The sequence below is a fragment of the Haliotis rufescens genome, unplaced genomic scaffold, assembly GCF_023055435.1.
Source record: "Haliotis rufescens isolate VD_foot unplaced genomic scaffold, xgHalRufe1.0.p SCAF_61, whole genome shotgun sequence".
NCBI classification, from domain to species: domain Eukaryota; kingdom Metazoa; phylum Mollusca; class Gastropoda; order Lepetellida; family Haliotidae; genus Haliotis; species Haliotis rufescens.
The window spans coordinates 1736873-1762174 of record NW_025964346.1 but is presented as its reverse complement, the minus strand read 5'-3'; the positions used below and the strand labels follow the sequence as shown (position 1 = coordinate 1762174).

The 25302-nt window shown below is 38.7% G+C and overlaps 1 protein-coding gene across 2 annotated transcripts; it reads left to right on the top strand.

The window, feature by feature from the left end:
* The first annotated feature begins 1478 nt into the window (after nucleotides 1-1478).
* Nucleotides 1479-23641, top strand: LOC124125018 (ankyrin repeat and KH domain-containing protein mask-like). Of its 2 annotated transcripts, XM_048386829.1 has the most exons (11): nucleotides 1480-1511; nucleotides 2132-2183; nucleotides 4178-4459; nucleotides 5726-6010; nucleotides 6585-6869; nucleotides 9090-9177; nucleotides 9526-9576; nucleotides 10014-10027; nucleotides 19773-19856; nucleotides 20345-20401; nucleotides 22489-23641. In XM_048386829.1, the coding sequence occupies exons 2-11, from the start codon at nucleotides 2156-2158 to the stop codon at nucleotides 23490-23492; spliced, it is 2178 nt and encodes a 725-aa protein (XP_048242786.1). In that variant the 5' UTR covers nucleotides 1480-1511; nucleotides 2132-2155; the 3' UTR covers nucleotides 23493-23641. The 2 variants fall into 2 exon arrangements, with proteins under 2 accessions (XP_048242787.1, XP_048242786.1); XM_048386830.1 differs by lacking the exon at nucleotides 6585-6869 and having other exon boundaries at nucleotides 1479-1511.
* The last annotated feature ends 1661 nt before the right edge of the window (nucleotides 23642-25302 follow it).

The window sequence follows — 25302 nt, the reverse complement described above, 5'->3', positions numbered from 1 at the left end:
TCTTCATATGTTGACATCACACAAAACCTTGGACGCTCTTTACATTCTGAGTTTACTGATGTTTCTACTGATGTTTCTGTGCCAATCTGCTTATAACGGGATGGTTGTAACCGAGATATTCCTGCAGTAATCATGCCTATTACTTGCCACATAACGCTATTAGATACACTAGCCGTGTAGAAGAAGACGTGAGACGGTTTAGAAATATTATATAATATCCTTTTTGAGCAAGGACTGACAGTGAATTTTTTTCCGCGAGTACCTTGAGACCCTACATCTACCAAACCGTAACGTCTTGTCACTTAACGCAAAGGAGCCTTGTAACCTGAGTGTACAGTTTTGTACAGAGGATACTCATGAGTTCAATACAGGGAGGGGTCCATGGAACACTGCATTGCAAGTTGATTGCCATGAATTCTTGAAGAAGATGCTATTCGTAATAGGGAGGTAAGGGCGAGGTGTTCTTTGGGTGAAGAGCAATCAAACTTTGCACACTTATACATTGATCTATACCCAGCATTTCAGGACATGGATCCAGCTCTGCTGCTCCCTCTGGTGCTACACAACTCAAGATGGCCGAAACATCTCACATGGTTTCATTCTGTACTTAATGCATTACAGTTATGTGGTAAGTTTTAATAATTCTTCAAAATTAATTGCACATAATGATGCATATGTTGGATATCATTCTTATTTAGTATGTAGTGCCCCCTATAGTTGAAGAAATAAGCTGCTGAAAAAACTAAACCTTCAGAAAATCAGTGTCATGTGAATTCATTTCAATTTAGTTTCAAACAATTCTAAGTACTGTTTTACAGAATGTTTTTACAATAATTATATTTACCTGTAACATAATAAGAATTAAGTTTTGTTCTTTGAGGTTTTTATTACAATTTATTGATCTTATGACCAGTCAATGAATATAGTGGTGTCAACATTCTACAAATCCCCACGAACCCTATGATATAGTGTTGCCTTCCGGACAATTGAACGAATCACGAAACAGATGTTCACACAGAAATGTTGAATGTTTTGAACTTTGCCATTTGACGCTATTCAAATAATATTCCTTTCAGCCCATACAGTACACAATCATTATCATTGCCTACAGTAGTATAAAAAACGTGTATTTCCGGATGCCAGTCTTTTGATATTATAAACAAAGATATTCGAGATATTTTTAACTCGTTAATTATGATGATCTATATCTATCTCACTATCTATGTCCATCTTATAATCTATGTTCATCTTATCATGTAGGGTCCATCTCACCATGTCTGTCCATCTCACCATCTCGGTAAAACTCTGCCTACTTTATCAACTAAATGGTCAAACATACAAACAACAGTACTACCTGGTCTACTGCATTCCTGTGTGACAGATACCCACCTTGTATACAGCTGCACAATTCAGTCATAGCCACGCCCACCTCGCGTCATAGTTAAGTGGAGACGAGATAGACCGTCGTGTAGTTGCTCACTGCGCTGTCGTGTGTCACTGTGTTGGGTGCGGTAAGTCATTTCAAATCATTTACGTTGGTAGTTTCTGAACAAAGCACAAAATGGAGAAATATTTTCGCAATTTTACACAAGCTTAAAACTTAAGCTAAGAAATGACACGCCTACGTTAATTAATGCTTTTGGCGGAAGTTTCTGATGAATATGGAAAGGGCCTTGTCGCTTTTAGTTACTGTAATGCAATGTCAGTTAGTACATATAGATGTTAAATGTGATTGTCTACACATAGTGTGACTCAGTGATTGTTGTACCCTTTGACACACGCTTATCCACGGTGAGAGAGGCATCGTGCAGCTAAAAGCGTTATGAGGCATAGCATATAAGTGTTCGACACTCAGGGCACACTCGTCACGATATGGCTGAAATACTGCCGATGTGACCTTAACTTTCAACTCACGCATTCACTCAGGGCACTGTGGTATGCATGAGTGCATATATTGAATTCAGTCATTTTCATCAAGAATTCATGACACATGTTTCCAAGTATTCACGTGTCAAATACTTGAATGACTTGTCTACTTTCTATCTGAGTCATTTACACAAAACAAAAACTAATAAATTATTAGTAAAATAACAATAATTGGGTGAAATTTATAATGATATTGATTTTGCAGGATCTTTTGAGGGGATAAGCAGCCATGCTCGGATCGTTGCTTGTCACATTTTGTGAGTACCTAATCACACGTGACACAGCTACATAGTTACTGTTTTTATACTTTGAGTTAACTTTAGTTAAGTATGAAAACTTCTGATCTGAGAACGTGGTGGCTAAATGGAGAAGGTGGGGACAGACTGACAAATTCATCCGTCATACATCGGTAAAACCTAACCCTAACCCTAACCATATCTGGTGTCTTGGTTCACCGCCTCTCAGTCTACACTTACATCATTAGTTCAGCAGTTTTGCGAACAGCTCACACAAGCCTGTTACTTGTGTGGTAATACACCGAGTTCAGGTAAAGGACGTCACAGAGATCTGTTGTTGCCGTTGTTGAATTGGCCTATTCTTGAAAGGGGAATACAAACATATGAATAGGTGTTGAGGTAAAGTCATTGTCACCGACACTCTCAGTGTCAAATCGTGAGTATAGGATTCCAGTGATCATAAATAACGACTGTGTGTTCACGGTAGGGAATTCTCAGGGGTTATCACTGGAGACAGGAAGCTGACGTCATTGTCCATGTCAGGTCCTATTATGCAGTCTCGAGAGATCGTCACAAAGTGTGCATCATTCGCTAAGGTGACGCCTCGGCTTCGGGTAGAATAGCTGTATATCATGTCACGTTCAGGCTTGGGCAACAGTTAGGTGGTATTTGTTACGCGTCGAATTCCAAATTGAAACAATATGTGATCCAAGAAATCTGTACATAAAAGAACCTAGTGTGAAACCAACAAACAAGCAGCAAGTGAAATACAATCAACACTTGTATTACAAAATAAACTAGGTTTACAAATCAACACGATTTACTGCACATAAATTACAATGGCAGGACACAATAGAGAAGTAGTACAATAGTCAGTTGCAATATATACTATGACGGCCATTTACTGTAATTATGCTGTATATGTGCTTATAACGAACTACGGTTATTACGAACTAAATTTTAGCGGTCCTTTTTAGTTCGTTATAACCGTAGTTTTGTGTACAAAAATAATATGATAATATAATAGTTCACCCAGTGGCGACAGTGGCCAAGCTTCCGAGATGGGGTATGCAGTGAATCAGGGATATTGAGCCATCCTCACATGAATGCTGATTCCGAAGCGATGAAGTAGCATGAGGGACACATACACACGCTACAACCTCGCAAGCTGCTGGAAATACCCATACCGTGCCCTCACCATATTTAACATTACAGAAATTTCGGTAACCTACTATCACCGTCCGCGGAATGCCGAACCTGAAGCTTCAACACCATACTAGCATCCGAATATAGTAACTTCCTGTGTCCAAACAAAATCCAACAAGCGTCCACCGAATCTCGTCCAAAATAAATGTAACAAAGTTACAATCATTGTCAAACAACAAAATACACTGCCATATAACATATAACATATCAATGTCATTCAGATGCTTATCATTTTTTTTTATAAGGGGGCGGTCGGGTAGCCTAGTGGTTAAAGCGTTCGCTCGTTGCGCTGAAGACCCGGGTTCGATTCCCGACATGGGTACAATGTGTGAAGCCTATTTCTGGTGTCCCCCCGCCGTGATATTGCTGGAATATTGCTAAAAGCGGCGTAAAAGCAAACTCACTCACTTTTTTTTAATATTATGTTTTCATATTATGTGGACCCGTGAAGATCCGAGGGAGAATAGGTCTTCAGCAACCAATGCTTGCGACTATACTTATCGCAAGTGGCGACTAACGGGATCGGTCGGTCAGGTTCGCTGACTTGGTTGATGTCATCGATCCCAATTGCGTGGATTGATGCTCATGACGTAAATCATTGGATAGTCTGGTCCAGAATCGACTAATTACTGACCGCCGTCATATAGCTGGAATATTGCTGAGTGCGGCGTTAAACAACAAACAAACAAAATCATATTATGTCTGTGCTGGATCTCCTCTAGCACGTGCATGTGGTGACCTTTATGTATACAATGTAGCCTTACTTTCGGCATTCAGCAGATGTGTAATATTATATTTGTATTTTTCAGTTGCTGCAGTACATGTTGCCCTAGTATGTGACTTCGGCAAGTATGGAGAAAACTGCGACCGACCCTGTTCTGAAGAGTGTGGCCTCTTCCCAGAGAGAAACCTTCGACCTTGTAACAAAGATACTGGAGCGTGTTTACAAGGGTGTGTTCGTGGTCGTCATGGTGACCAATGTGATCAACTTTGTAGCCACAACTGCATCAACACCACGTGCAATCAAGGCAACGGGGGTTGCACGATCGGATGTATAGAAGGATACATTGGATATTTCTGTAACACAACAGGTACACCGATACAGTTCCATACACAGACTTTAGCATATATAGTTGTATTGAAGTTGCCTCGGAAGTGCTAACATCAGAATAAACATACGCAGTCACATTTTATCACTATAGCTACACATTTGAGAGGAATAGTGAAAATGACTGCAATATATTACAAGTTCCCAGTTGAATCTACATGTAGACAGCACCTTCGCGTGCCTTCGTTTACCACTTCGGTGAAACCAACGAGCACGGGTATGGTGCTGACAAACCTAGAAACATAATCGGGGCGAACCGGGATTCGAACCCACAATCATGGGTTTCTTGCGTGCCCAAGGGATGCAACTCTGTACAGCGAATCGCGGCGCCTTAGACGACTAGGCCCCCGTGCCCCCCGATGGTTTTAGAGTTCTTTACATGTTCTTTGGTCTTGCCAGGTTTGCATTATCATCATTACCTCGACAATCCACAGACATGGCGGAAGTTTTTATTGTGGAGGGTCACACTAGGTATGGGTAGTAAACAGTAAGCCAGATGACGTCACAAATGGCCGTTATATTATGTGTTCATGCGCCACTGTCATCATGAAATATACAAAATGTGAATTGATTCGATGCTAAAATTGTGTGATACCACTAATCTTACAACTCCTTGTTTCAAAACGTATCTAACTCTTTTTCGTTTTGTAAGAGAAATGACATCTAGCAGACATTCGTCTAGTAACATCTTTTGGTAACTTCTCCACTGTTGACTCGCCTAGTTTTCTCTTTGTATCATATTTTAGGCAGCAATGTCTTCTTTTTGTGTTTGTGTTTGTAATAAATAGCTCGTATGTCATATGCCTGGCAAGTTGTTGTAGAATTACATACCCGTATGTTCTTTGAGGATTCATTCTCTGTATTAATTTATCTTCTTTGTTCATGAACATTGTGTGAGTGAGTGAAACTACCGGGAGAGCAAGGTATGCTTCCACTGTTCGTGAAAACTTCTTTTCATCACCATTGTCAGTGACCTGTTTGTATCTGTCATGACATTTTACCTTGTAAGGACCATGGAATCGGTTTGGACAGATATTAGCGATTGATTATCTGGTGTTGATGTTTTGAAATTCATGTCAGCCATAATGGATCCATTACACGTTCAACAATCAGGCAACTATTAAACAGAAAAGATGCAGAGATTGAAAAAGATGTAGTTTTCCTAATAACGTTCAGTCAAGCATAATAGTGATAAGTTGAAAGCAAATAACGTCCTAAGTATGCCTTTTAATTAATGGTTGTCTTGCAGATCCCACAGTACAGAACGGCATAATATGTAACTTTGGCAAGTATGGACAAAACTGCGACCGACCCTGTTCTGAAGACTGTGGCCTGTTCCCAAAGAGAAACCTTCGACCCTGTCACAAATACTCTGGCAAATGCTTACATGGATGTGTTCGTGGTCGTCATGGTGACAAGTGTGATCAACTTTGTAGCCACAACTGCATCAACACCACTTGCAACCAAGGCAACGGGGGATGTACCATCGGGTGTATAGATGGACACGTTGGATATTTCTGTAACATAACAACAGGTACACAGATACAGTTCTTTTCACAGACTGTAACAGATATTTAGTTGTATTGAATATGTTCATATGTACACTTATGAGAGTAATAGTGGGAATGAGTCCAATCTGTTACAAGTTTGCAGTTCAGTCTACATTTTGCCAGTATATACTCGCGAGTTAATCTCTATTTATCCCAGATATCAGGACATCTATATCATAAAGAACAAATATATTGCGTATTTTAAGACACCATGCTTTCAGTAAATCAAATATAAAGTTGTAGGTGAGGCATTTGAGACAACTGGTATCAAACATACATGTTTGTGTGAGATCGAATTCTAGGTCCGTTATTAGCGTCTCCCCCTTGGTGATACCCTTTGATTATATAATGACGGACTACTTTCTTGGTAGAATTTCATTGATACGTTTCTTGTGCTTGGTCGAATTCAGCTACGTCTGCATCGAAACTCCATTGTTTTAAAGAGTTAATGCATGTTTTCTGTCTTGTCTAGTTTGCATTATCACCGTCGCCTAATTGTAATTATTTGATTGAAAATAACGTCCTGAGTATGCCATTTAATTACTGCTTGTCTTTCAGATCCCATAGAAGAAAATGACATAATATGTGACACGGGCCAGTATGGACGAGACTGCGACCTTCCTTGTTCTGAAGACTGTGGCCTATTTCCAGAGACAAACCTTCGAGCTTGTCACAAAGATAATGGGACCTGTTTACATGGGTGTGTTCATGGTCGGCATGGTGACCACTGTGATCAACTTTGTAGCCCAAACTGCATCAAGACCACGTGCAATCAACGCAACGGGGGATGTACCATCGGGTGTATAGATGGACAAAGTGGATATTTCTGTAACACAACAACAGGTAGACAGTTACACTACACTACACAGACTATAGCAAATATTTAGTTGTATTGAATTTGCCTTGAATGTGCTACCATCAGAACAAACAAATACAGTAATATTTATGTTTATATGATTCAAATTTAGTTCTCAGTTAACACTACACTTAGACATCGAAGTTCTCAGTTCACACTACACTTAGACATCGAAGTTCTCAGTTAACACTAAACTTAGACATCGAAGTTCTCAGTTGACACTACATTTAGACATCAAAGTTCTCAAATAATACTACATTCAGACATCAAAGTTCTCAGTTCTCGTCTAGCTGCTACATGAAATAAAATGGATTGTCCTTACTGCTATGTGGATATCAAATGGCTATCTATCAATACTAATAACGCAAGTGAAGAAAATGAATTACGTAAAATTACTGAGGTGAACAAAATGTATTTATTGAGCGGTATTGACTTTCATACCTTCTTTTCGGAAATGACAGGATCTAGCACCAAGACAATTACGAATGAAAACAATGTTGTAGACTAGTTCTACCCTGCTCAGATGTGGCCGTCGACACAGCCCCTGATCAGTCCCAAACTTAAACCCGATTCACTATCATATGGTAAAAAAAAACCTCCAAGATTTTGAGAAACCAAGACACAGCAAATCTTAAATGAAAAACATCGAATTGATAAGCTCTGAAAATGTTCAATGGTAAGACAAATAAAATGAATCTAGCTTTAAAAAATAAGATATAAAATGTAAGGAAAGAAACTTAATTTAAAAAAGAAACAAAACAAACTTTCCGACCTGTTTTACCGATTAGTCATCGGGGACGAGAAAGTACCCGTAGACGGAATTACTATTCCGGTTTCCGAGTAGGCCGACCTTCTCCGTGCATTCTAGGCCGAGAAGCGGCGGCAAATGATAACGGGGAATAAAAATGAAGCTGGTCATGCAGTAGGTCCATCTCAGGTGACAAGAAACACAAGCCAAGTAAAGTATTACAGCACACGTGACAAATCACAAACTCCAAATATAACACACCCTGACACAAAACACACAAGTTCAAACGCACTCCGTTCAATCCCCACCAGTTCATTCCACATGGTCCGAATTGGTTTGCGATTATCCAAACACAAGCAACGCATTTATAAATCAGTGCTAGTGATTTGCTAGTGCCATGGGAGGTTTGATGACGACACATAAATGATTAATTTGTACAGAAGTAATAATATCTCGAATAATACATTTCCATATAGCCATATTTTGCCTCTTCCATATTAATGAGAAATTATTTTGTTTAATCCCTCAGAGTTATAATACTATTTGATTGGATTAAAGCCTTATGATTTATGAAATTGTATGACAGTAACGAGGTGCAATCATTACTTTATTTTACTGGTTTGGTATAAGACTAGTGGGGTATTTTATAAAATATTTCTGAACTGAAATTACTATTAAATTGAACGGTATGTTGAAGTACGTTTTTGATATGTGTAACAAAATCACAGTGAGTCAGTAAACCGTAATTCAACCATAACAGTGAGGAATACTTGATTCTGATTGGCCAAACTAGATTAACATGTATACTCAGGTGTCTAATTTCAATCGATACTTTACAATTAAGATGCCTTTTCACAACAAAAAACTTGCGTATGAAAATGTGAATCTATTACTCGATTCTACTAACAACTACTGCCAACAAAACCCCTCTAAAACTGCTTTCTCCTACATTGTTCTCACAAGCTGTGTCTGTGTTGCACCGATCCTGACTACAAGTCACCAGGGACCTATTCTAACCACGAATGAACGCGGGTGTTGTTAATGATATCCTACAGTTCGTGTTCCGGCATGTTCGTTTTAGCTCAAGTGAATACCCGTGTTTCTTAGTGATTTATACACTGTGATTGTCGTCGGTTGTTCATCCCCTGTTAAGACATTTCTCTTCGCAAACTAGTCCTATTCTGTTACTGTGTTACAGACGAGGGGCACTTTAGACAGACTGATAGTCATATTGTGTTGTGTTTGTTACAGGTGCGGGACACATTAGACAGACTAATTAGTTATATTGTGTTTGTTACATGCGAGGGTCATATTCGATGGGCTAATTAGTTATATTGTGTTTGTGTTTTACAGGGGAGGGTCACATTAGACAGTCTTAATAATCATATTATGTTTGCATGTTACTGCTGTTGGGCACGTTAGGCATATTAATAAATCATATTATGTTTGTTTGTTGCAGTTGAGGGAAACATTAGACACAGTATGCAGTGGATGTTGATGTTACCTGTTGCGATCTTTATCTTTTCGACAATTTGTTGCTGGAGGAAGTGAGTTTACTTTGTGTGGATCGGGTAGTCACCCCAAACTGCTTCATTTTGTTCAGCGTAACTTTGACTTATTTTCAAAGGATATAATGTTGTATTAGAATCTACAAGATTTCACTTCTAGGAACACACGAATGTGTTTCTATGTTTATTATATTTATGGTATAAGCATCCTTATCAGTTATAGCAATTGTATACAGTCGTTCATTAATAACAGCCTTAATTCAACACAAGTCATGGTTTTACTGGCAAATGTTAAATATATTTGTGTGGAGTCACCAGAAGGGGTTGGGTAATACGAGGAAATGTCAAGCAGGTGCCCTGTGTATTTATAACCACATCTCTTTGCAGTCCACGATTTAGAAGAAGGTTTGACAAAGGGTTTACGTGGCTGATAAGAAGGTAATGTTCATGAAGACTCAATCTTTAAAGCATGCGGTACTATCTTCTCTAAATGATTGTTGGTAGTGTTACTGAAGAGGTGGGTGAGTAAGTCTGATTTATAGTAATTCAGTTATATCACGGCGTGTCAGCTTGATGTGAAATGAAAGCCGGACGTGATGCAGGTCATAGACGTTTACTACTTTGTGAGACCCATGGACAAGGTTATGGTGCTGACAAACCTAGACACAAGACAGGGCGATATGGGATTATATGATCCTAGGTTTACCTCATGCCTGAGGGACACTATTCTGGCACACAAAAAGGCTGCAATTCTGCACAACAAACTGTAACGTCTACGACGACTGAACCAACCGTGTCCCCTTGTTACTGATAAACACATCATTACTTTATGTAAATATTGCAGTTTACTTACCTCCTCTTTTATTCTTTTTCAGGAATCCAAGGCCTTGTAAGTGACATTTTACTTTTTCATATTTTACTCGAAGCAAACTTTGACACACACAAAATACATGTATGCCCCTAATCTAATCTAATCTGGTGAACTGTTTTGGATGTGGACGTTCTGTTTCCCATTTTACGACTGCCTGTGATGATGCAACGGCAATGTCAGGTTTCTTGTCTGGGAATCTAGCAAAGGGAATTCATTATTTCTCATAATATTTAAGTTGGTATGTTCAATAATTTTCACTGCTATCTCTGACAGCCATGTTATCCACTATTCACTCAAGCTATCCTCTAGGACAGTCAGGTAAATTCAACACAACCAAACAACACACGGATTATGGGACTACAAGAGGCTGTTTCACCCTTCAGATAGGACTATGTTTGGAAGAACAATGTAAATTCTGCCAGTAACTATTCATCCATGGAAACTAATCATAGTTAGCCCTTTATCATAATATCTGATTTCATGGAGAAAGCGAGATGTCTTCAGCATTAGACTTTTTGCTTTGAATGAAACTATATGCCGTAGGTGCTACCTCACAGCCTTCAGGACATAAGACATTGTTATATTATACATTCATATACCGTATGGCAGACAAGGACATTTAGAAGATGGCATATGAATATGGTGTGAACATGCATCTCTCAATAAAATATGAACGTATTTTATTAAAATGTACTTAAAGGGGCACTGATTTAAAGCTATTCCCCGAGACTGGTTGTTGCCTTTATTATTGTTTTTCCCCCGTGAGTACCCGGATGATACGCAACGCAACTGAGCGTGAAAAGAGACTGGGCTACCGTCTGCAAGGACAGCAAAATAAACTTGGAGGCAATATTTGTTTTACCCATTTTTGAACACTGATTGGTTAACCGTGATCTATAAAGATTGCGACAAAGGGCGCATGTTAATTAATTTCTTCAGCCTTAACAAACAGACAAAAAGATAGGCGGAGCTCATCAGTTGTCGTCATTTGGAAATACCTCTGATTGTTATAGTTTAAAGTCGCCTTTTACGACAAGCATTGGTTGCTGAAAACCTAATCTACCCCAAATCTTCACGGGTTATATATATTTTTATTAATGTTTACACAATTGTGGAAAAAACTATTTCTTCTATATTTGTATTTTATCGGTTGATTGGCAGAACATAAGATGTCTAAAGATTGCATCAGGTGCGCGTTTATGGGCGCCGATCATTTGAGAATCATGGGTCGAGGTGGGTCATAGTTTTTTTGGGTATGCGTTGGTTGGTTGGGTAGCTGATAAAGTCTAACATTTTGTTATTTTGTTTGAAATTGTCTATACTGTGAATGAATACTAAAGGTAGTATATACTGTCAATTTTTTGTGGTACCAATTTCAACGTCTCTTGTAAATTGAGATAAAACCCAATTAAGTCTGGTTTCAACTGGCCATAGGACACTTTCATAAATTTTATAGCACATTCTTCTCTATTATTGCCAAATCTTCAGGACATGTTGGATGATAATCATTGAATGTCCGGGAAAAGAACCGATGTGGTTATCAATATCGATAGCTGTATGGGAACAAGTTAGGTACACATAAAAAACAATATACCAGAATGTATCCAATTGTCCTGAGCCATAGCAGATGCTCACCACGGACATGACGGATACGGAGTTACAATGGCTTACAGTTAAGCATTGCGGAGTTATGCCTCTTTTTCTTTACAAAGTTGACTTCTCCCTCTTGTTTTGACGTAATAGCAATAGAAACTTTATTTTCGCCACATAAAACAAGTATTTGTTTATGTCGAATGAGTCTGGTGCTTTCGCCATACTTCAAACCTTTTGTTGGATAGAGGCTTCAGCTACTCTCGTTGGATACAAGATTTATTAATAGAGGCGTACGCATGTCTGACGTCGACGATGCATGAATGTCAACTGACAACTACGTTAAAAAATCAGGGTTAGTTAGTTGTAATCAGACCACCTCCGTGGTCTAGTGGTAGAGCGTCCGCCCGGAGAGCGGAAGATCCAGGATTCAAGCCCCAGCCTCGTCATACCAAAAGATGTTAAAAGATGGTACTTGTTGTTATCCTCTCTGGCGCTCGGCATTTAGGGACTAAAACAAGGACTGGTCGGCTGGGAGTCAGTATACTGTGTCTGAGTGGGGTATTCATGTTAAACTGTGGCATGGTATCTCAGTGAGCTAGCACTATAAATCGGACTAATACAATCAGCCACACAAACACACACACGCACATGCACGTCGCTATATAAGTACAATAATCTTGGACCCCATTTAATTTATGTTGAATCATCATTTACGGTTATGACATGAGGTTAGGTAAAGCATATAGGGCAAATGAAACGTCTATAAAATATCAATACACAGTAACTTACATTTCAACAGTGTCACATTACACATAACCGTACACAACTTAATATCTGCCATAGTTGTTCCGATATAAGACAGTATATTTAGTTCGCTCACAGTTTAAATAAAACATTTCGTCGCACTGTACTTCATCTATGTACGATCAAATGTTGCCTCAGATTATAGAGTTTATTTCTTCAGCAAAACAGAAGCTTGGACCACATTTAGCACTTTTTGTTTAATTGTCTTTGTCTTTCATTGTTCACCATTGGGTTGAAATTTCAATTCCGTTAAATTGCAAAGTATTCTTAAGAGGACTAAGATTTTTCTTATGTCTAAACTTAAGCTTTTGAAATCTGACTTAGCTAAGTCTGAGACTTAAGTGGATATTCATAAAGATGCTAAGTCCGAAACTTAGCTAAGTCTCAAAAGAAAACCTAAGTCAGTTTCGTAGTACGTACCCGCGTGATCAGTAAGTGAATATCCCAGCTATTTTTAAACTTCCGGTGGAACTCTTTAAAAAAAAAAGGTGTGAACGTCTTTTTCGGTGGGATTTCCCGGTTGCTATTTACGGCAGACGACACACACAGCGAAACTTTGTCCACATTGCCAACGTCATGTCAGAGGCAGATATGAAGAAGAGGAAGCCTAACTGGACGAAAAAGGAGGTTTTACTGTTGACGGAACTAGTGAAAGCATGTACATGTGTTGGAAGCAAAGTTTGGTCCGGGCGTGACATCGGCGAGGCGTGGCAGGTACAGTGACACTTGTCGTTGTCTGTCTGTATACAAATGTAGTATTTACACCAGACATGAGTTTTATAAAGTTATATTTAAGCAGTGTACATCTACTTATTTAACTTATTCGAGATATATTAGTACGCCAATCAAGCGACTATAAATGCATGATTAAGGGACTTGCAATATATTGTCGGGTGGGGGTGGAGAGGGAGCCTGGTGGAGGAAATAATAAAAAAATTAAATCGATTAAATCGAACATTATTTAAATATTAGTATAACAAATTCAACACACCACTATAATAAATCACCTGTCCCTGTAGCCAACTTGCTGATTTTCAGTAACAATATTTTCACTAGTATTTACCACTGCATATAGATTTAATGCAACATTCTACCACTGAGCATGAAATCATCACTATTGGTGACTGGTCCTGTTATCAGTGGAATTAAAGTCACTTCTACTATAGCCATAACATATTCTATTAATATCATAAACTGGGACATTTGTTATTTCCAGGTTGACTTTTTTTTTAATGACAGTGCAGTGCAGTGAAATCTTGAAGTGATATCCAAAGTATTGTTGAATAGTATGTCTGGGAGATGGGTTCATGTTACCTTAGCTAGGCTAGCATCTATTTAAAAAGCTATAACTGAAAATACTAATATTTTGTATTTGCATTTTCCCTTGATCCTAATATGTATAACTTGCTGAAATTTTGTATAAATGTTACACCATGAATAACTTATAAAACCACTTGCTGTGCATCTAATTATTATTTGAAAACTTAGTATAAATGTATATTTTCTTAATAATAGCAACACCTCATTGGGGAAAAATTAAGTCAATTGCTATTTAAAAATTGTGATATGATTATTAATGTAAATGTTCTCATAAAAATAACACAAAACAACAGGCTTGTTGAAATTGAAAAGAACATTTATGTGAAAATTACAATTAAAACTTTAATATTTTCTGTTGCAGGGAGATTTATGACACGGCCATGTCAGATCCACATCCTCAACCAGAAGGAGCCAACATGTATACCGAGGAGCCAGATGTTACAGGGTCCCTCCCTTCACCAACCGTGGAAACTCTGTTGAAGCAAAAGTTAAAGCTTGAAATTGAATGCCTCACTTTGAAAAATGAATACCTTAAATTGAAATCATGAAACTGAACTAGCTTAGTATCATACATGTTGTTTTGGGATTAAAGAATCATTTATATATTTGAATATTAAATGTCACAATACATACCAAGCCCAATGTTATGATACAACAGATTCTGGTAGAAAGACTATTGTGGAACATTTAAAAAAAATAGTACCTTGCATTTAGAATATTGCATGAGGGATAATTAAGCTGATTAAAAACAAAAGATACTTTGCAGAGAATGTACTGCTGATACAAGTTGGATTTATTATGAGGAAATGTTGAAAATTAAAATAAAATAATCTTACATGGAAAGTTGGTATTGGCAAAGTGCTCCCGGTATCTGAGTGCAGCTACTGGTGGAGCAGTCACTGCTTGAGCCCATCCATTCTGTCCATTAAGCCTGCCAAGTCCATCATGCCCATCAGTGGGTGGAACTGGGATATGTCTGTCCTTGCAAATATTGTGTAGGACAGCACATGCTATTATCACCTAAAATATGTAATCATTAATGATAAATTAACATCATTACACATAACATTTAGGCATTTACCTGGCTTCAATTGAACATACAAATATGACTGTAAATAACGAATAAGTTCATACAACCCCATCATTTCCTGATCATCTCCACATGCACATTAACAATTCTATACTTCAAATATTTATGAATTTTCCCTTTTCTGCTCCTAGTCATTACCAATCTACAACTGCCCTGTTATTGCCTTAAAGACATAACTGTATATATATATTCACTTGATTTAGATACAAGTCAATCTGAACAAGTTCATGTCCATGTACAAACTTTAATAGATGATGAGCCACTGTATTGTTCTTTTCATATTCTCAATGACATTTGTTAACATAAATTCAAACAACCATGTTTGAAATAATTATGTAACTCGATAAAATCTTATTGCTTTTTTCAATCATTGCTTTCCTCCTTAGGAATCGTTATTTTATATATTTATTGTCATATAGCTTTGTTACATTTTTGTTCTGTTGAACTTATTTGTGTGGCAAATAAATAGTGCACACAAATTAACATTTGTTGATCATAATTTTTATCTTACAAGCCTTCTCAGGTTTTAAGCTGATTTCCCCATGGAGAACAGGAAATCTGCGTTTGAGTTGACCGATGGCCCTTTCTACTATGCTCCTTGTTCGTGTGACCTGAAAATAACATAACATATCAGAGTGTAACCTGTAACATTAATCTTCAACAGGGTTTAAGAAATATATGTTTATCTTTTTATTGATAAATGTCACTTGTTGAAGAAATAATTTTGATCATGTGAAAACAATAATTTACACTTTAGATTATTTAGGAAATTCATAGATCTACTGGTAATGTATAAAAAAATATATTCCTAATTGCAACAAATATTCAGCATGTTTACCAAAACAGCACATGATTACTTGTACATTTAGAACAACTAACATAGACATAATAATAGATGTTAAAATAAAAACATATGGTTTTGGTGTGAATAATATTCCGTATTTTATTAAGAATGTTTTTGTAATTGCTTCGATTATCCAGACCAAATATTGCGTTTGTGCTCTATGAAAGAAAGATGGGCAAATATGTAATCGATGTAAATACAAGGGACATCACTGTAAGTTGTTGATTACGATCGGCAACGTAACACGAAACTTTACATACCTGTTGTAGTTTGTTTGTGGTCCCGGCAATGGTCTTAGGAAGGGGTAAGCAGCCACTTCTTGCAGGGATAACCACTGTCACCGAGAAGGTGACATCCGATGGGGAGAACATTGTGAATCGTGTGTCGATCCCGGCCACCGAGCAACAACGTCAATGACTGTCGTCGCTGTCAAAAGCGATCTGCGTATTTATACTGTGATAGAGATGTCGGTTTACCTATTCAAATTCGTTTACTGTTGGTGCCTGGATTTGTACGTGGGTTCCATCGATCACCCCGACAACTCCGGGAAAGTTCGCAAAGTGATAAAAGTTTGTTTGGTGACGCCTTATGTCCCCGAGTTGCAGGGGGAAGCGGACAAACTGTTTCACAATCCTGTCAGATGACAAACTGGTGATACACTGATTTACAACTCTGGAAATGGTGGGCTGGGTGACACCTTGATCATCTGCATTACACAACTGAAACTTTCCCAATGCAAAGTACCTTAATGTGATCAGCGTCTTTTGTATCTCGTCAAGTGCGTGGTTTCGGTTGGTTGCAGGCTCCACGTCAGCTGCTATTAAATTAGCTACGTACCTAATGCCATTTCCATCTAAACGGTATCGCCGTATCAACTCCTCGTCGTTGTATTCAACAAGACTTTGTCTTCTTTGATGAAACGAACGACGACCTAGCGGTACGGCAGCCATTTTGTTTACTGACTTAAGTCAAACACCTAGTAGTTAGCCTACCCCTACCAAGTCTTAAGATTTAAGTCAGAAATTGGTAAAACTTAAGCTTGAGTCGCTTCATAAATATGACTTAAGTCAAATCTTAAAACTTAAGTAAGAAAAGGTGAAAAACTAAGTTTTTTTCAAGACTTAAGGTTTTTTTCAGACCTAAGTTCTTTTATAAATACCGCCCCAGAGAGGTTGGCCCAGTACCGCAATTCTCGCACAGCATTGACTTTTCAAAACTGTGGGCCTGAAAGTTAACTCGACAACCAGGATTCCAGCTGTCTGCAACTCACCTCCGTGTGAATGCCAAGTTGTATACAACTTCAGTTCTTACAACTAATTGTACAACAAGTTGTATAGATCGATTTAAATCTAGCGGTTGATCGGTACAAACAGTCGAGCGCCAAACTATGCCATGCTCTTGACACGTCACAGTGACGTCATAGCTCGCACCTTCACGGTCGTAGTGTCGCCGGTCAAGGCATTTCATGACCGGCAGCGAGATGTGTCACTCGTGTTAGGACGTAATCGGTGGGTAAGTTATCAGTTTCTACTTTTAGAATCATTAAATTTAGGAAATTAGATGAAACAGATATTATAAATATGGTAAGATTGATGTACAACAGAATAAATGTTGTAGGTATCAGGTGTTTACACCCAGACAGTTGTTTAGCCTGTCACTGGGTAGAAACAAACGTCTGGATGTAAACATTTAAACATGGCGCTTCAACCCCCAGGGGCCAGATGCATTAGCCTCGGCCTACTAATGTCTATGAAGCTACACCCAACACAATGTCTATACTGTAGGTCCTTTAGGCCTCGGACCCGTGAAGATCCGGGGTAGAATAGGTCTTCAGCAACCCATGCTTGCCGTAACAGGTGACTATGCTTGTCTTAAAAGGCGACTAACGGGATCGGGTGGTCAGGCTCGCTGACATGGTTGATGCATGTCATCGATCCCAATTGCGTGGATCGATGTGCATGACGTCAATCACTGGATTGTCTGGTCCTGACTCTATTATTTACAGATCGCCGTCATTTAGCTGGAATATTGCTGAGTGCGGCGTTAAACAACAAACCAACAACCTTTAGGCCTCGCCCAAGCCTAGCTCTCTGTTCGGCCCATTTCAGTCATAAAATCAGATCTTAGTTCTCGCTACCGCTAAGCTTTGTTTACCCTGTAGTGAGAACTAATAATGATATAATCAGAGCGGGAAATATTATGTGTAGCCAATGTTATAACCTGATCCAACATTTTTTAAAGAATGGCAAGGAAACATAGAAGAAAGTGCGATGCCAAAGAGTTAAATGCGAAATCAATATTGGCGCATATCACACGGGCAGTCGCAATTTCCCTCTTTGTCGCCATATAGATGACATCATGTAGATGTGGGCCGATCACCTCGTGTTTGTACCCTTGTACAGCCGAACATCGCATCGATTTTGCCTGACATTCTAACTGTCACTGTGTTGCACAAGCGCTGGGTCAAGTCACAGAGCTATGTAACTAATAATAATAACAAACAAACTCGCAAACTTCGGCCTCGTCTACAAATCTGTGAGAGTTTGTTTATTATTGTTATTAGTTACAAGTTCCTGTGGTCAAGTAGACCAGTTGCTCTTTAGATTGCATCATCTTTGCATTGTCATCACTGACATTTTAAACTGTTTCTGTTTCATGTCGTACGTCTGTGTTTACGCAGTAAAACAAATATTCTAGTTACACAACGCTCCGTTGTCAATATATTCATGTCTATTTTGAACAGAGTAACTGAATATTGAAATTCTGGCAAGGTTTACACAGTAATATCGTAACATGACAGAGGATCATATCACTTGTTTAGTCACACATATATCCTTGATGTTTTAGTATTATTGTATTCCCTTAAAAACAATGTATACCCTTGGAACAACAAATAACTTACAAACGTTCGTCGCAGCATTCTACATTTTGGTGATTAATACAGACGCTGAATGAACGAGCGTCAAACGTGTATTTACACCGGTCTAACACTGGAGGGTGCCTTATCATTCTGGCAAAAATATATAACAGTGTGCATTGATTCTCGCACACAACAAATATAATATTCTTATTAAAATACACATAATAACATAAACGGCAATGAAAATGAGAAATATGTATTTATGTATTACCCTCATGTGCAGACACTATGCTGCAACGGAGTAGGCCTAACGCATCAACTTCCGTTGGCCTTTTCCTTGTCCGAACAATTCCATCCACAATTAATTAATTCAAACTAAAATACTAATCAATCCCAAAATTGAAATTATGAGATGATGGCTGATGTGAAACCTCAGTGAGCGTCCCAATATAATGAATGCACATAATATTATCATGTTTATCATTATATTTTCGTTCTGATTTTGCTTTCAGTGTTGTAAAACAATGTTTAATTCTGTTGTAAGTTTATGTTTCAAAACAACATAATCTATTGCGCTACTCATCAAAGAGAAGCAATGAATCTCAGTAAGGTAATATGATTCAAAAGTGTTTAATGATTTGATGTAGATTTGCAGCATATAGACACACATGGGGTATATCTATAGGTAATCAACAATCTAGGCGTCTGTTGTATGAGGGATTTATCCAGGATTCTCAGTTAAGACAAATTTGGAACAAATCGTAATTTTCTTAAACTCAGAGTTTTTGTAGCGTTGTACTTAACGTATTTAGGACTGTAAAATCAGTGTAATAATCTAAAACTGAGGATGAAACCTCTTCCTATATATCCTGTTATACGTGAAATATAGGTTACCTCTACAAAGCTATACAATTAGACGAATTAGTGATATATATATATATATATATATATACACACACACACACACACACAAAGCGTTATGTTGTTCAAAATTGGGAATTTTGAAAGTTTTTAGTTTCTTGAAATCAGAGTTTTTTTGTAACGTTGTAGTTTACGATTGTAGAATCAGTGTAATAATATAAAACTAAGCATTAAAACGCTTCCTATTTATTGGTCTTTTTATCAGTGAAGTACAGGCTGCCCCTACAAAGCCATACAATTAGTGACAATGGATGACAAGAAGTTGTCCGAGGTATTAATAATGCTTATCATATGCTATATATAGTTTTCTGACCAGCATATTCTGTTTCAGCCTCAAGTGATCCGAGTCAGGATCTGAGCCAGGGCGAGAGAATGCCACTGGTCAAAGTGACGACACAAGATTCTGATCACCACGGTAGGTGGGGGAACCCAGTATGTGGCAGACAGTGTCGTTGTCCAACTTTGTATGATATTTGGTCAGATCATCATATCAGCTGGAAAGCTCAGATTACACTCTGCAACTTTCCTGTAAACAGTCTCTACAATTACCAAGTTGATAAATAAATACCCTTATTATCCTATTGATTTCAAACATGTCCACAAATACGCTAGTAGTTCCACCATAAAGTTTAATCCAACAAGCACGTGTATAGAGAAACGGTGTAGATGAACTACAATCTATGTTTCTATGTTTGTGTTATATATTTATCAGTCATGTATTCTAGTTGACAATCACTAAACTGCTTTATACTTCTACTATAACAAAGGTATTCTAACCTAGTAAACCTTTCAAAAGGCTTCAAACTGGTGGAATGGCAATGACTGGTCTGTGGCCAATATTTATAATGCTTATGTGCTAGACCTCTATATATAGTTTTCTAAACAACATATTCTGTGTTTCAGCCTCGAGTGTCCCGAGCCGGCGCAGGAGGGATTCATGGCTCTCCACCGCTTCACACGGTAGGTGGGAGAACCCAGCAGGCAGAAAGCTCACTCCTAACCCTTCATACATACAGTGTATTCAATGAACAAGCTTATGCAAAGCAATGTAAAAATAAATATCATATTATCTTAATAATCTGAGACAGCAATTGTACTGACAGTGTCTGTCTATTATCTTATAAAGCAAACAAACGTTAAAGCTCCACCCTGACTATAAATAGCCCGCAAGGTGGCGGTGTTTCAGTTTCGAACAATGACTGACAATGTAAACACAACCGAGTGTCGGGAGACGTTTTTTGAAAACCATACGGGAACAAGATCACCATTGACCGTCAAACTTCGTATCAACTTGTATGACAAACCATGGATACAACAAATGGCTCCATATCAAGATATAAGTCAATAGATTTTCTGTAGTTTTATCATAAAAAATCGAATCGATCGTGTTTGGCGTCAGCATCAATCACAGTGGGCGGAGCTTATTTACGGTTGCGCTATAACTAGCAAAGCACATGGTCATGTGTACATGTGACACATTCAATGCATTTGTGGTCAAAGTGAATTGTGTTGCATATTTATACAGCAGAACAGCAGCAGAACATCAGTTTCAGTTAATGTAACAGTAACGATATTTAAATACGAAATTGACGACGCGATTCTTTCAGTTCAATCCGAAAATTACAAATATTTGTTTAGTTTTGGTCATTTGCATTCAACAGTTAGATTTGTGTCACACAATAATCAGTGTATATTCATAAAACTTAAATTATTACACATATTGTTCAACTAGTGTTTCGGAAGGGGCCTAATTTGAAGCACCAGAAGTTGCGCCAATATTTCTCAGCTTGACTACAATAGATGAATATGTCAAGTGTATCAACATAACAATGCACATAAGCAACTGGTAAATAAGTAAGGAAATATACTTGATGTTTTGACCTACAGAAGGCGTATCCAGATAATACTGTACTTACAATAAACGAAAACTCCAATACACATATTCCAAGACAACTTTAATTATGAATTTCCTTTTCTTTCACAGAATTTTCACACACAAAACTGAGTTTGATTATTAGATCCACACTTGTCCCATATATTTTTTGTTCGGGGTATTTGGATAAACTTCACACACAAGTTTCAACATACAATCTGGGATCCCTTTTCCGTTTTGTCCACACAAATCTGCTGTTACCGCAACATTTAATTCCGTTTCTTCAAGTCCAAGTATATAGATCTCTCCAAACACTTCGTTTATTTAGCTCAGTCCAGAAGCAATGTGTTCATATCGACGAATATTGGAACTTTCTCCACGATAAAGTCATTAATGTCATAATCGAAATGACCAAAGGTTCCCTGATTATCTCGACCAACTCTTTGTCAAATTAGTCTTCACATGAAAATGTTTTGTTGCTCATATTGAAGACAAGCGAAATTGCAGTTGAAATTCATATAGTCGTCAATTTCGTATTTAAGTACCGTTACTGTTACATGAACCGAAACCGATGTTCCGCTGCAGTTCTGCCGTAAAAATATACAACACCATGCACTTTGACCACAAATACCTTGAATGTGTCACATGTACACCTGACCATGTGCTTTGCTATTTATAGCGCAACCGTAAATTAGCACGGTTACTGTGATTGATGCAGACGCCAAACACGATCGATTCGATTTTTTATGATAAAACTACAGAAAATCTATTGACTTATATCTAGATATGGAGCCATTTGTTGTATCCATGGTTTGTCATTCAAGTTGATACAAAGTTTGACGGTCAATGGTGATCTTGTTCCCGTATGGTTTTAAAAAAGCTTCTCCCAACACTCGGTTGTGTTTACATTGTCAGTCATTGTTCGAAATTGAAACACCGCCACCTTGCGGGCTATTTATACTCAGGGTGGGGCTTTAAACAAATGTCACGTGAATAGATTATTCTTAGTTCAATACATAAACCACTCCCCTCATCGTTATATTGTTGTCATCCACACAGGAAGTGGTTCACCATGTATCGATGTTCCTGTCACGTATCAACACTTCGAGGTGTGAACACAGTAGATGTATGACAAAGATGTCTGGATGTGTACAGATTTGACGTTGTGTTACAGCGACTCCATCACAAGCAGACCGCGACCTCTACTACGCCAGCGAGGCCGGGGACCAGGAGGAGGTGAAGCGGATCCTGTCTACACCGGGAGTCAACGTCAACTGTAGAGTGGGAGGGTGGCGCAGGACATCAGTGATGAAGGCAGCAGAGGAGGGACACAGAGACGTGGTGGAGCTCCTGGTGAGTAAAGGAGCTGATGTGTCACTGGTGGACGAGTACGGTAACAACACCCTTCATCACGCCTGTATAGGAGGAGATATGGAGACGGTGAAGTTTGTGCTGTCTCTGAACGTGGTTGACATCAACAGTAGAGGATGGGGGAGCAGGACACCGGTGATGAGGGCAGCACTGTATAGACACAGAAAGGTGGTGGAGCTCCTGGTGAGTAAAGGAGCTGATGTGTCACTGGTGGACGTGGTCGGTAACAACACCCTTCACTGGGCCTGTAGGGGAGGAGATATGGAGATGGTGAAGTTTGTGCTGTCTCTGAACGTGGTGGACATCAACAGTAGAGGAGTGGGGAACAGGACACCAGTGATGAGGGCTGCAGAGGAGGGACACAGAGAAGTGGTGGAGCTCCTGGTGAGTAAAGGGGCCGATGTGTCACTGGTGGACGAGGATGGTGACAACATCCTTCACCTCGCCTGTTGGGGAGGAGATGTTGATACGGTGGAGTTTGTGCTGTCTCTGAACCTGGTTGACATCAACAGTAGAGGAGGGGGGAGCAGGACACCGGTGATGAGGGCAGCAGAGAGGGGACACAGAGACCTGGTGGAGCTCCTGGTGAGTAAAGGGGGCGATGTGTTACTGGTGGACGTGGTCGGTGACAACATTCTTCACTGGGCCTGTTGGGGAGGAGAAATGGAGACGGTGGTGTTTGTGCTGTCTCAGAGCGTGGTGGACGTCGACGCCAGGAACAACTCGGGGCGGACAGCTGCGGACTGGGCGAGACTCGGGGGACATCAGCGAGTGGCGGATCTCCTGGTGTCCCGCGGCGCTCAGTGACGTCAGTGTCGTGTTTGTGTAGACGGCGGATGGGGACATGTTGTTACTGACAGTGACGTGGTGTGCCGTGCACGTCGTCGTGTTATATATTCCTGGATTAGGTGAGAATGATTGTTGTGTTTGAGGAGAAGTAAAACTTGATAAAAATATTTTGAGACATTTTGTCATTTGTTGTGTTTGGAACTTTTAAAAATTGTCAACTGAGTGTAAATAAAGATAATGTGTGATTATTATGTGAAACCTGCATCTCGTAATACAATTAGTCTGTGTTAATTGTGTGTCACAAGTTATAATTAGTCGTGGAACACACAACAAACTGTTTGTTTACATCTCGCTGCACTCTCTGACCTCAGACTGAGCCGAGGTTCGCCCAGCTGACGTGGCGCCAAATGTACAATGAAGGTGACGTCACACTGTCCATGACGTCACGGCATTGCGGTCAAGGCCTTGCACCAAAGTGACCGGCTGTTTTCTCTGCCAAAACAGGGCGGCACACAGGACATAACCATACAACATATGCCTGCACTGTGTGGTAGCTATAGTTTAACAAAGGCAGACATATAGATTTATTTTCTGTGGAGTTACTTTTAATATGTACAAATTATTGCTGCTTGGATTAAAAATTTACAAGCGGCAAAGCCTTTTCTATATTCATAAGAAATCTCTGTCAAAAACAGTCGATTGTACGAATCCGGCTATTATCATGATCATGTGTTTATCTCTCATGGTGCCTGGCCGTCAGTCGCGGTTTCAAAAACGTATACATTGTATAAAAAGTGTTCTTATATATTCCCACAGTGTAACCAAATGGTATAACTTTCAACAAGCGTTGATTGTCGTCAAAACGGTATCCAAATTCAACAAATCCCAAAGGTATATGCACTGCCTAGCCATCAATGAAAAATGCTATTTTTGTTACATGAACTGTCATATTGAAGCAGCCGAATGTGGCAAGTCAATTCTAGCAAGCGCCCTTGTTTGAAATCTGGATCTCCAATAATTCCTTCCATTGTAATAAGTATATATACTAACAATGATAGCCATATGACATTTGATAATTGTCTGTGAGTTTAATTTACCGACAACAAATCTCGTTGAAATTGACAGCTTATTTATATTTCGGGTGTTACTATACGTTGTTAATGGTTTAAACCTAATATACTGGTTACCGTATATTTCATACAAGGAAACTATGACCTTCGCAGGTGAAGGATTAACTTATTGTTGGTAAAAAACATTTCCTTTCATGATATTTTTTTTAATAATTGCGACTTTAGAACTGTATTTACACCTTGATATATACATGCACATTAAAGTAAAGTTTGAAATAAATAATGATCATAGATCAAAGACACAAATGGAATTATTCGTCATAAGAGGGGAAATGAAACTGAATGACGGAAGTAAAACTAGCAGTCGTTTATACAAATGGTTTTCAGCAATTATACTGATGGACATGGAGAAGGGAACACTTTGTTTTAGACACAGTCACGTGATATGCTATCATGGGTTTCCCTGCCTTGTCTAAGTGTTGGAAACAATGCACACAAATACATGTCAACGTTTGATTCTGACGTGTTGAATTTGTATGCGCCCTTATCCAAATGTACTGACAGCAAAGATTATTTCCCTTCATTTTTTCAATGTTCCCTTATTCGCTTCCATCAATATATATTTTACCCTTTTCTTTTCGAGGGAATATGATTTAAACGTGTGAATAAAAAACCCGAATCTAAATAAACGCAATAATGCATTCATCTTTCTCCCAGATAAGATTTTTTTAACAAATACAATTATTATTAAGGATACA

Coding starts and splice junctions, on each gene's coding strand:
- LOC124125018 (XM_048386829.1), top strand. CDS start 2,156: ATGCTCGGATCGTTGCTTGTCACATTTT. Junction 6,870..9,089: donor TTTCTGTAACACAACAACAG/GTAGACAGTTAC, acceptor TGTTTGTTGCAG/TTGAGGGAAACATTAGACAC. Junction 20,402..22,488: donor GCTCTCCACCGCTTCACACG/GTAGGTGGGAGA, acceptor GTTGTGTTACAG/CGACTCCATCACAAGCAGAC.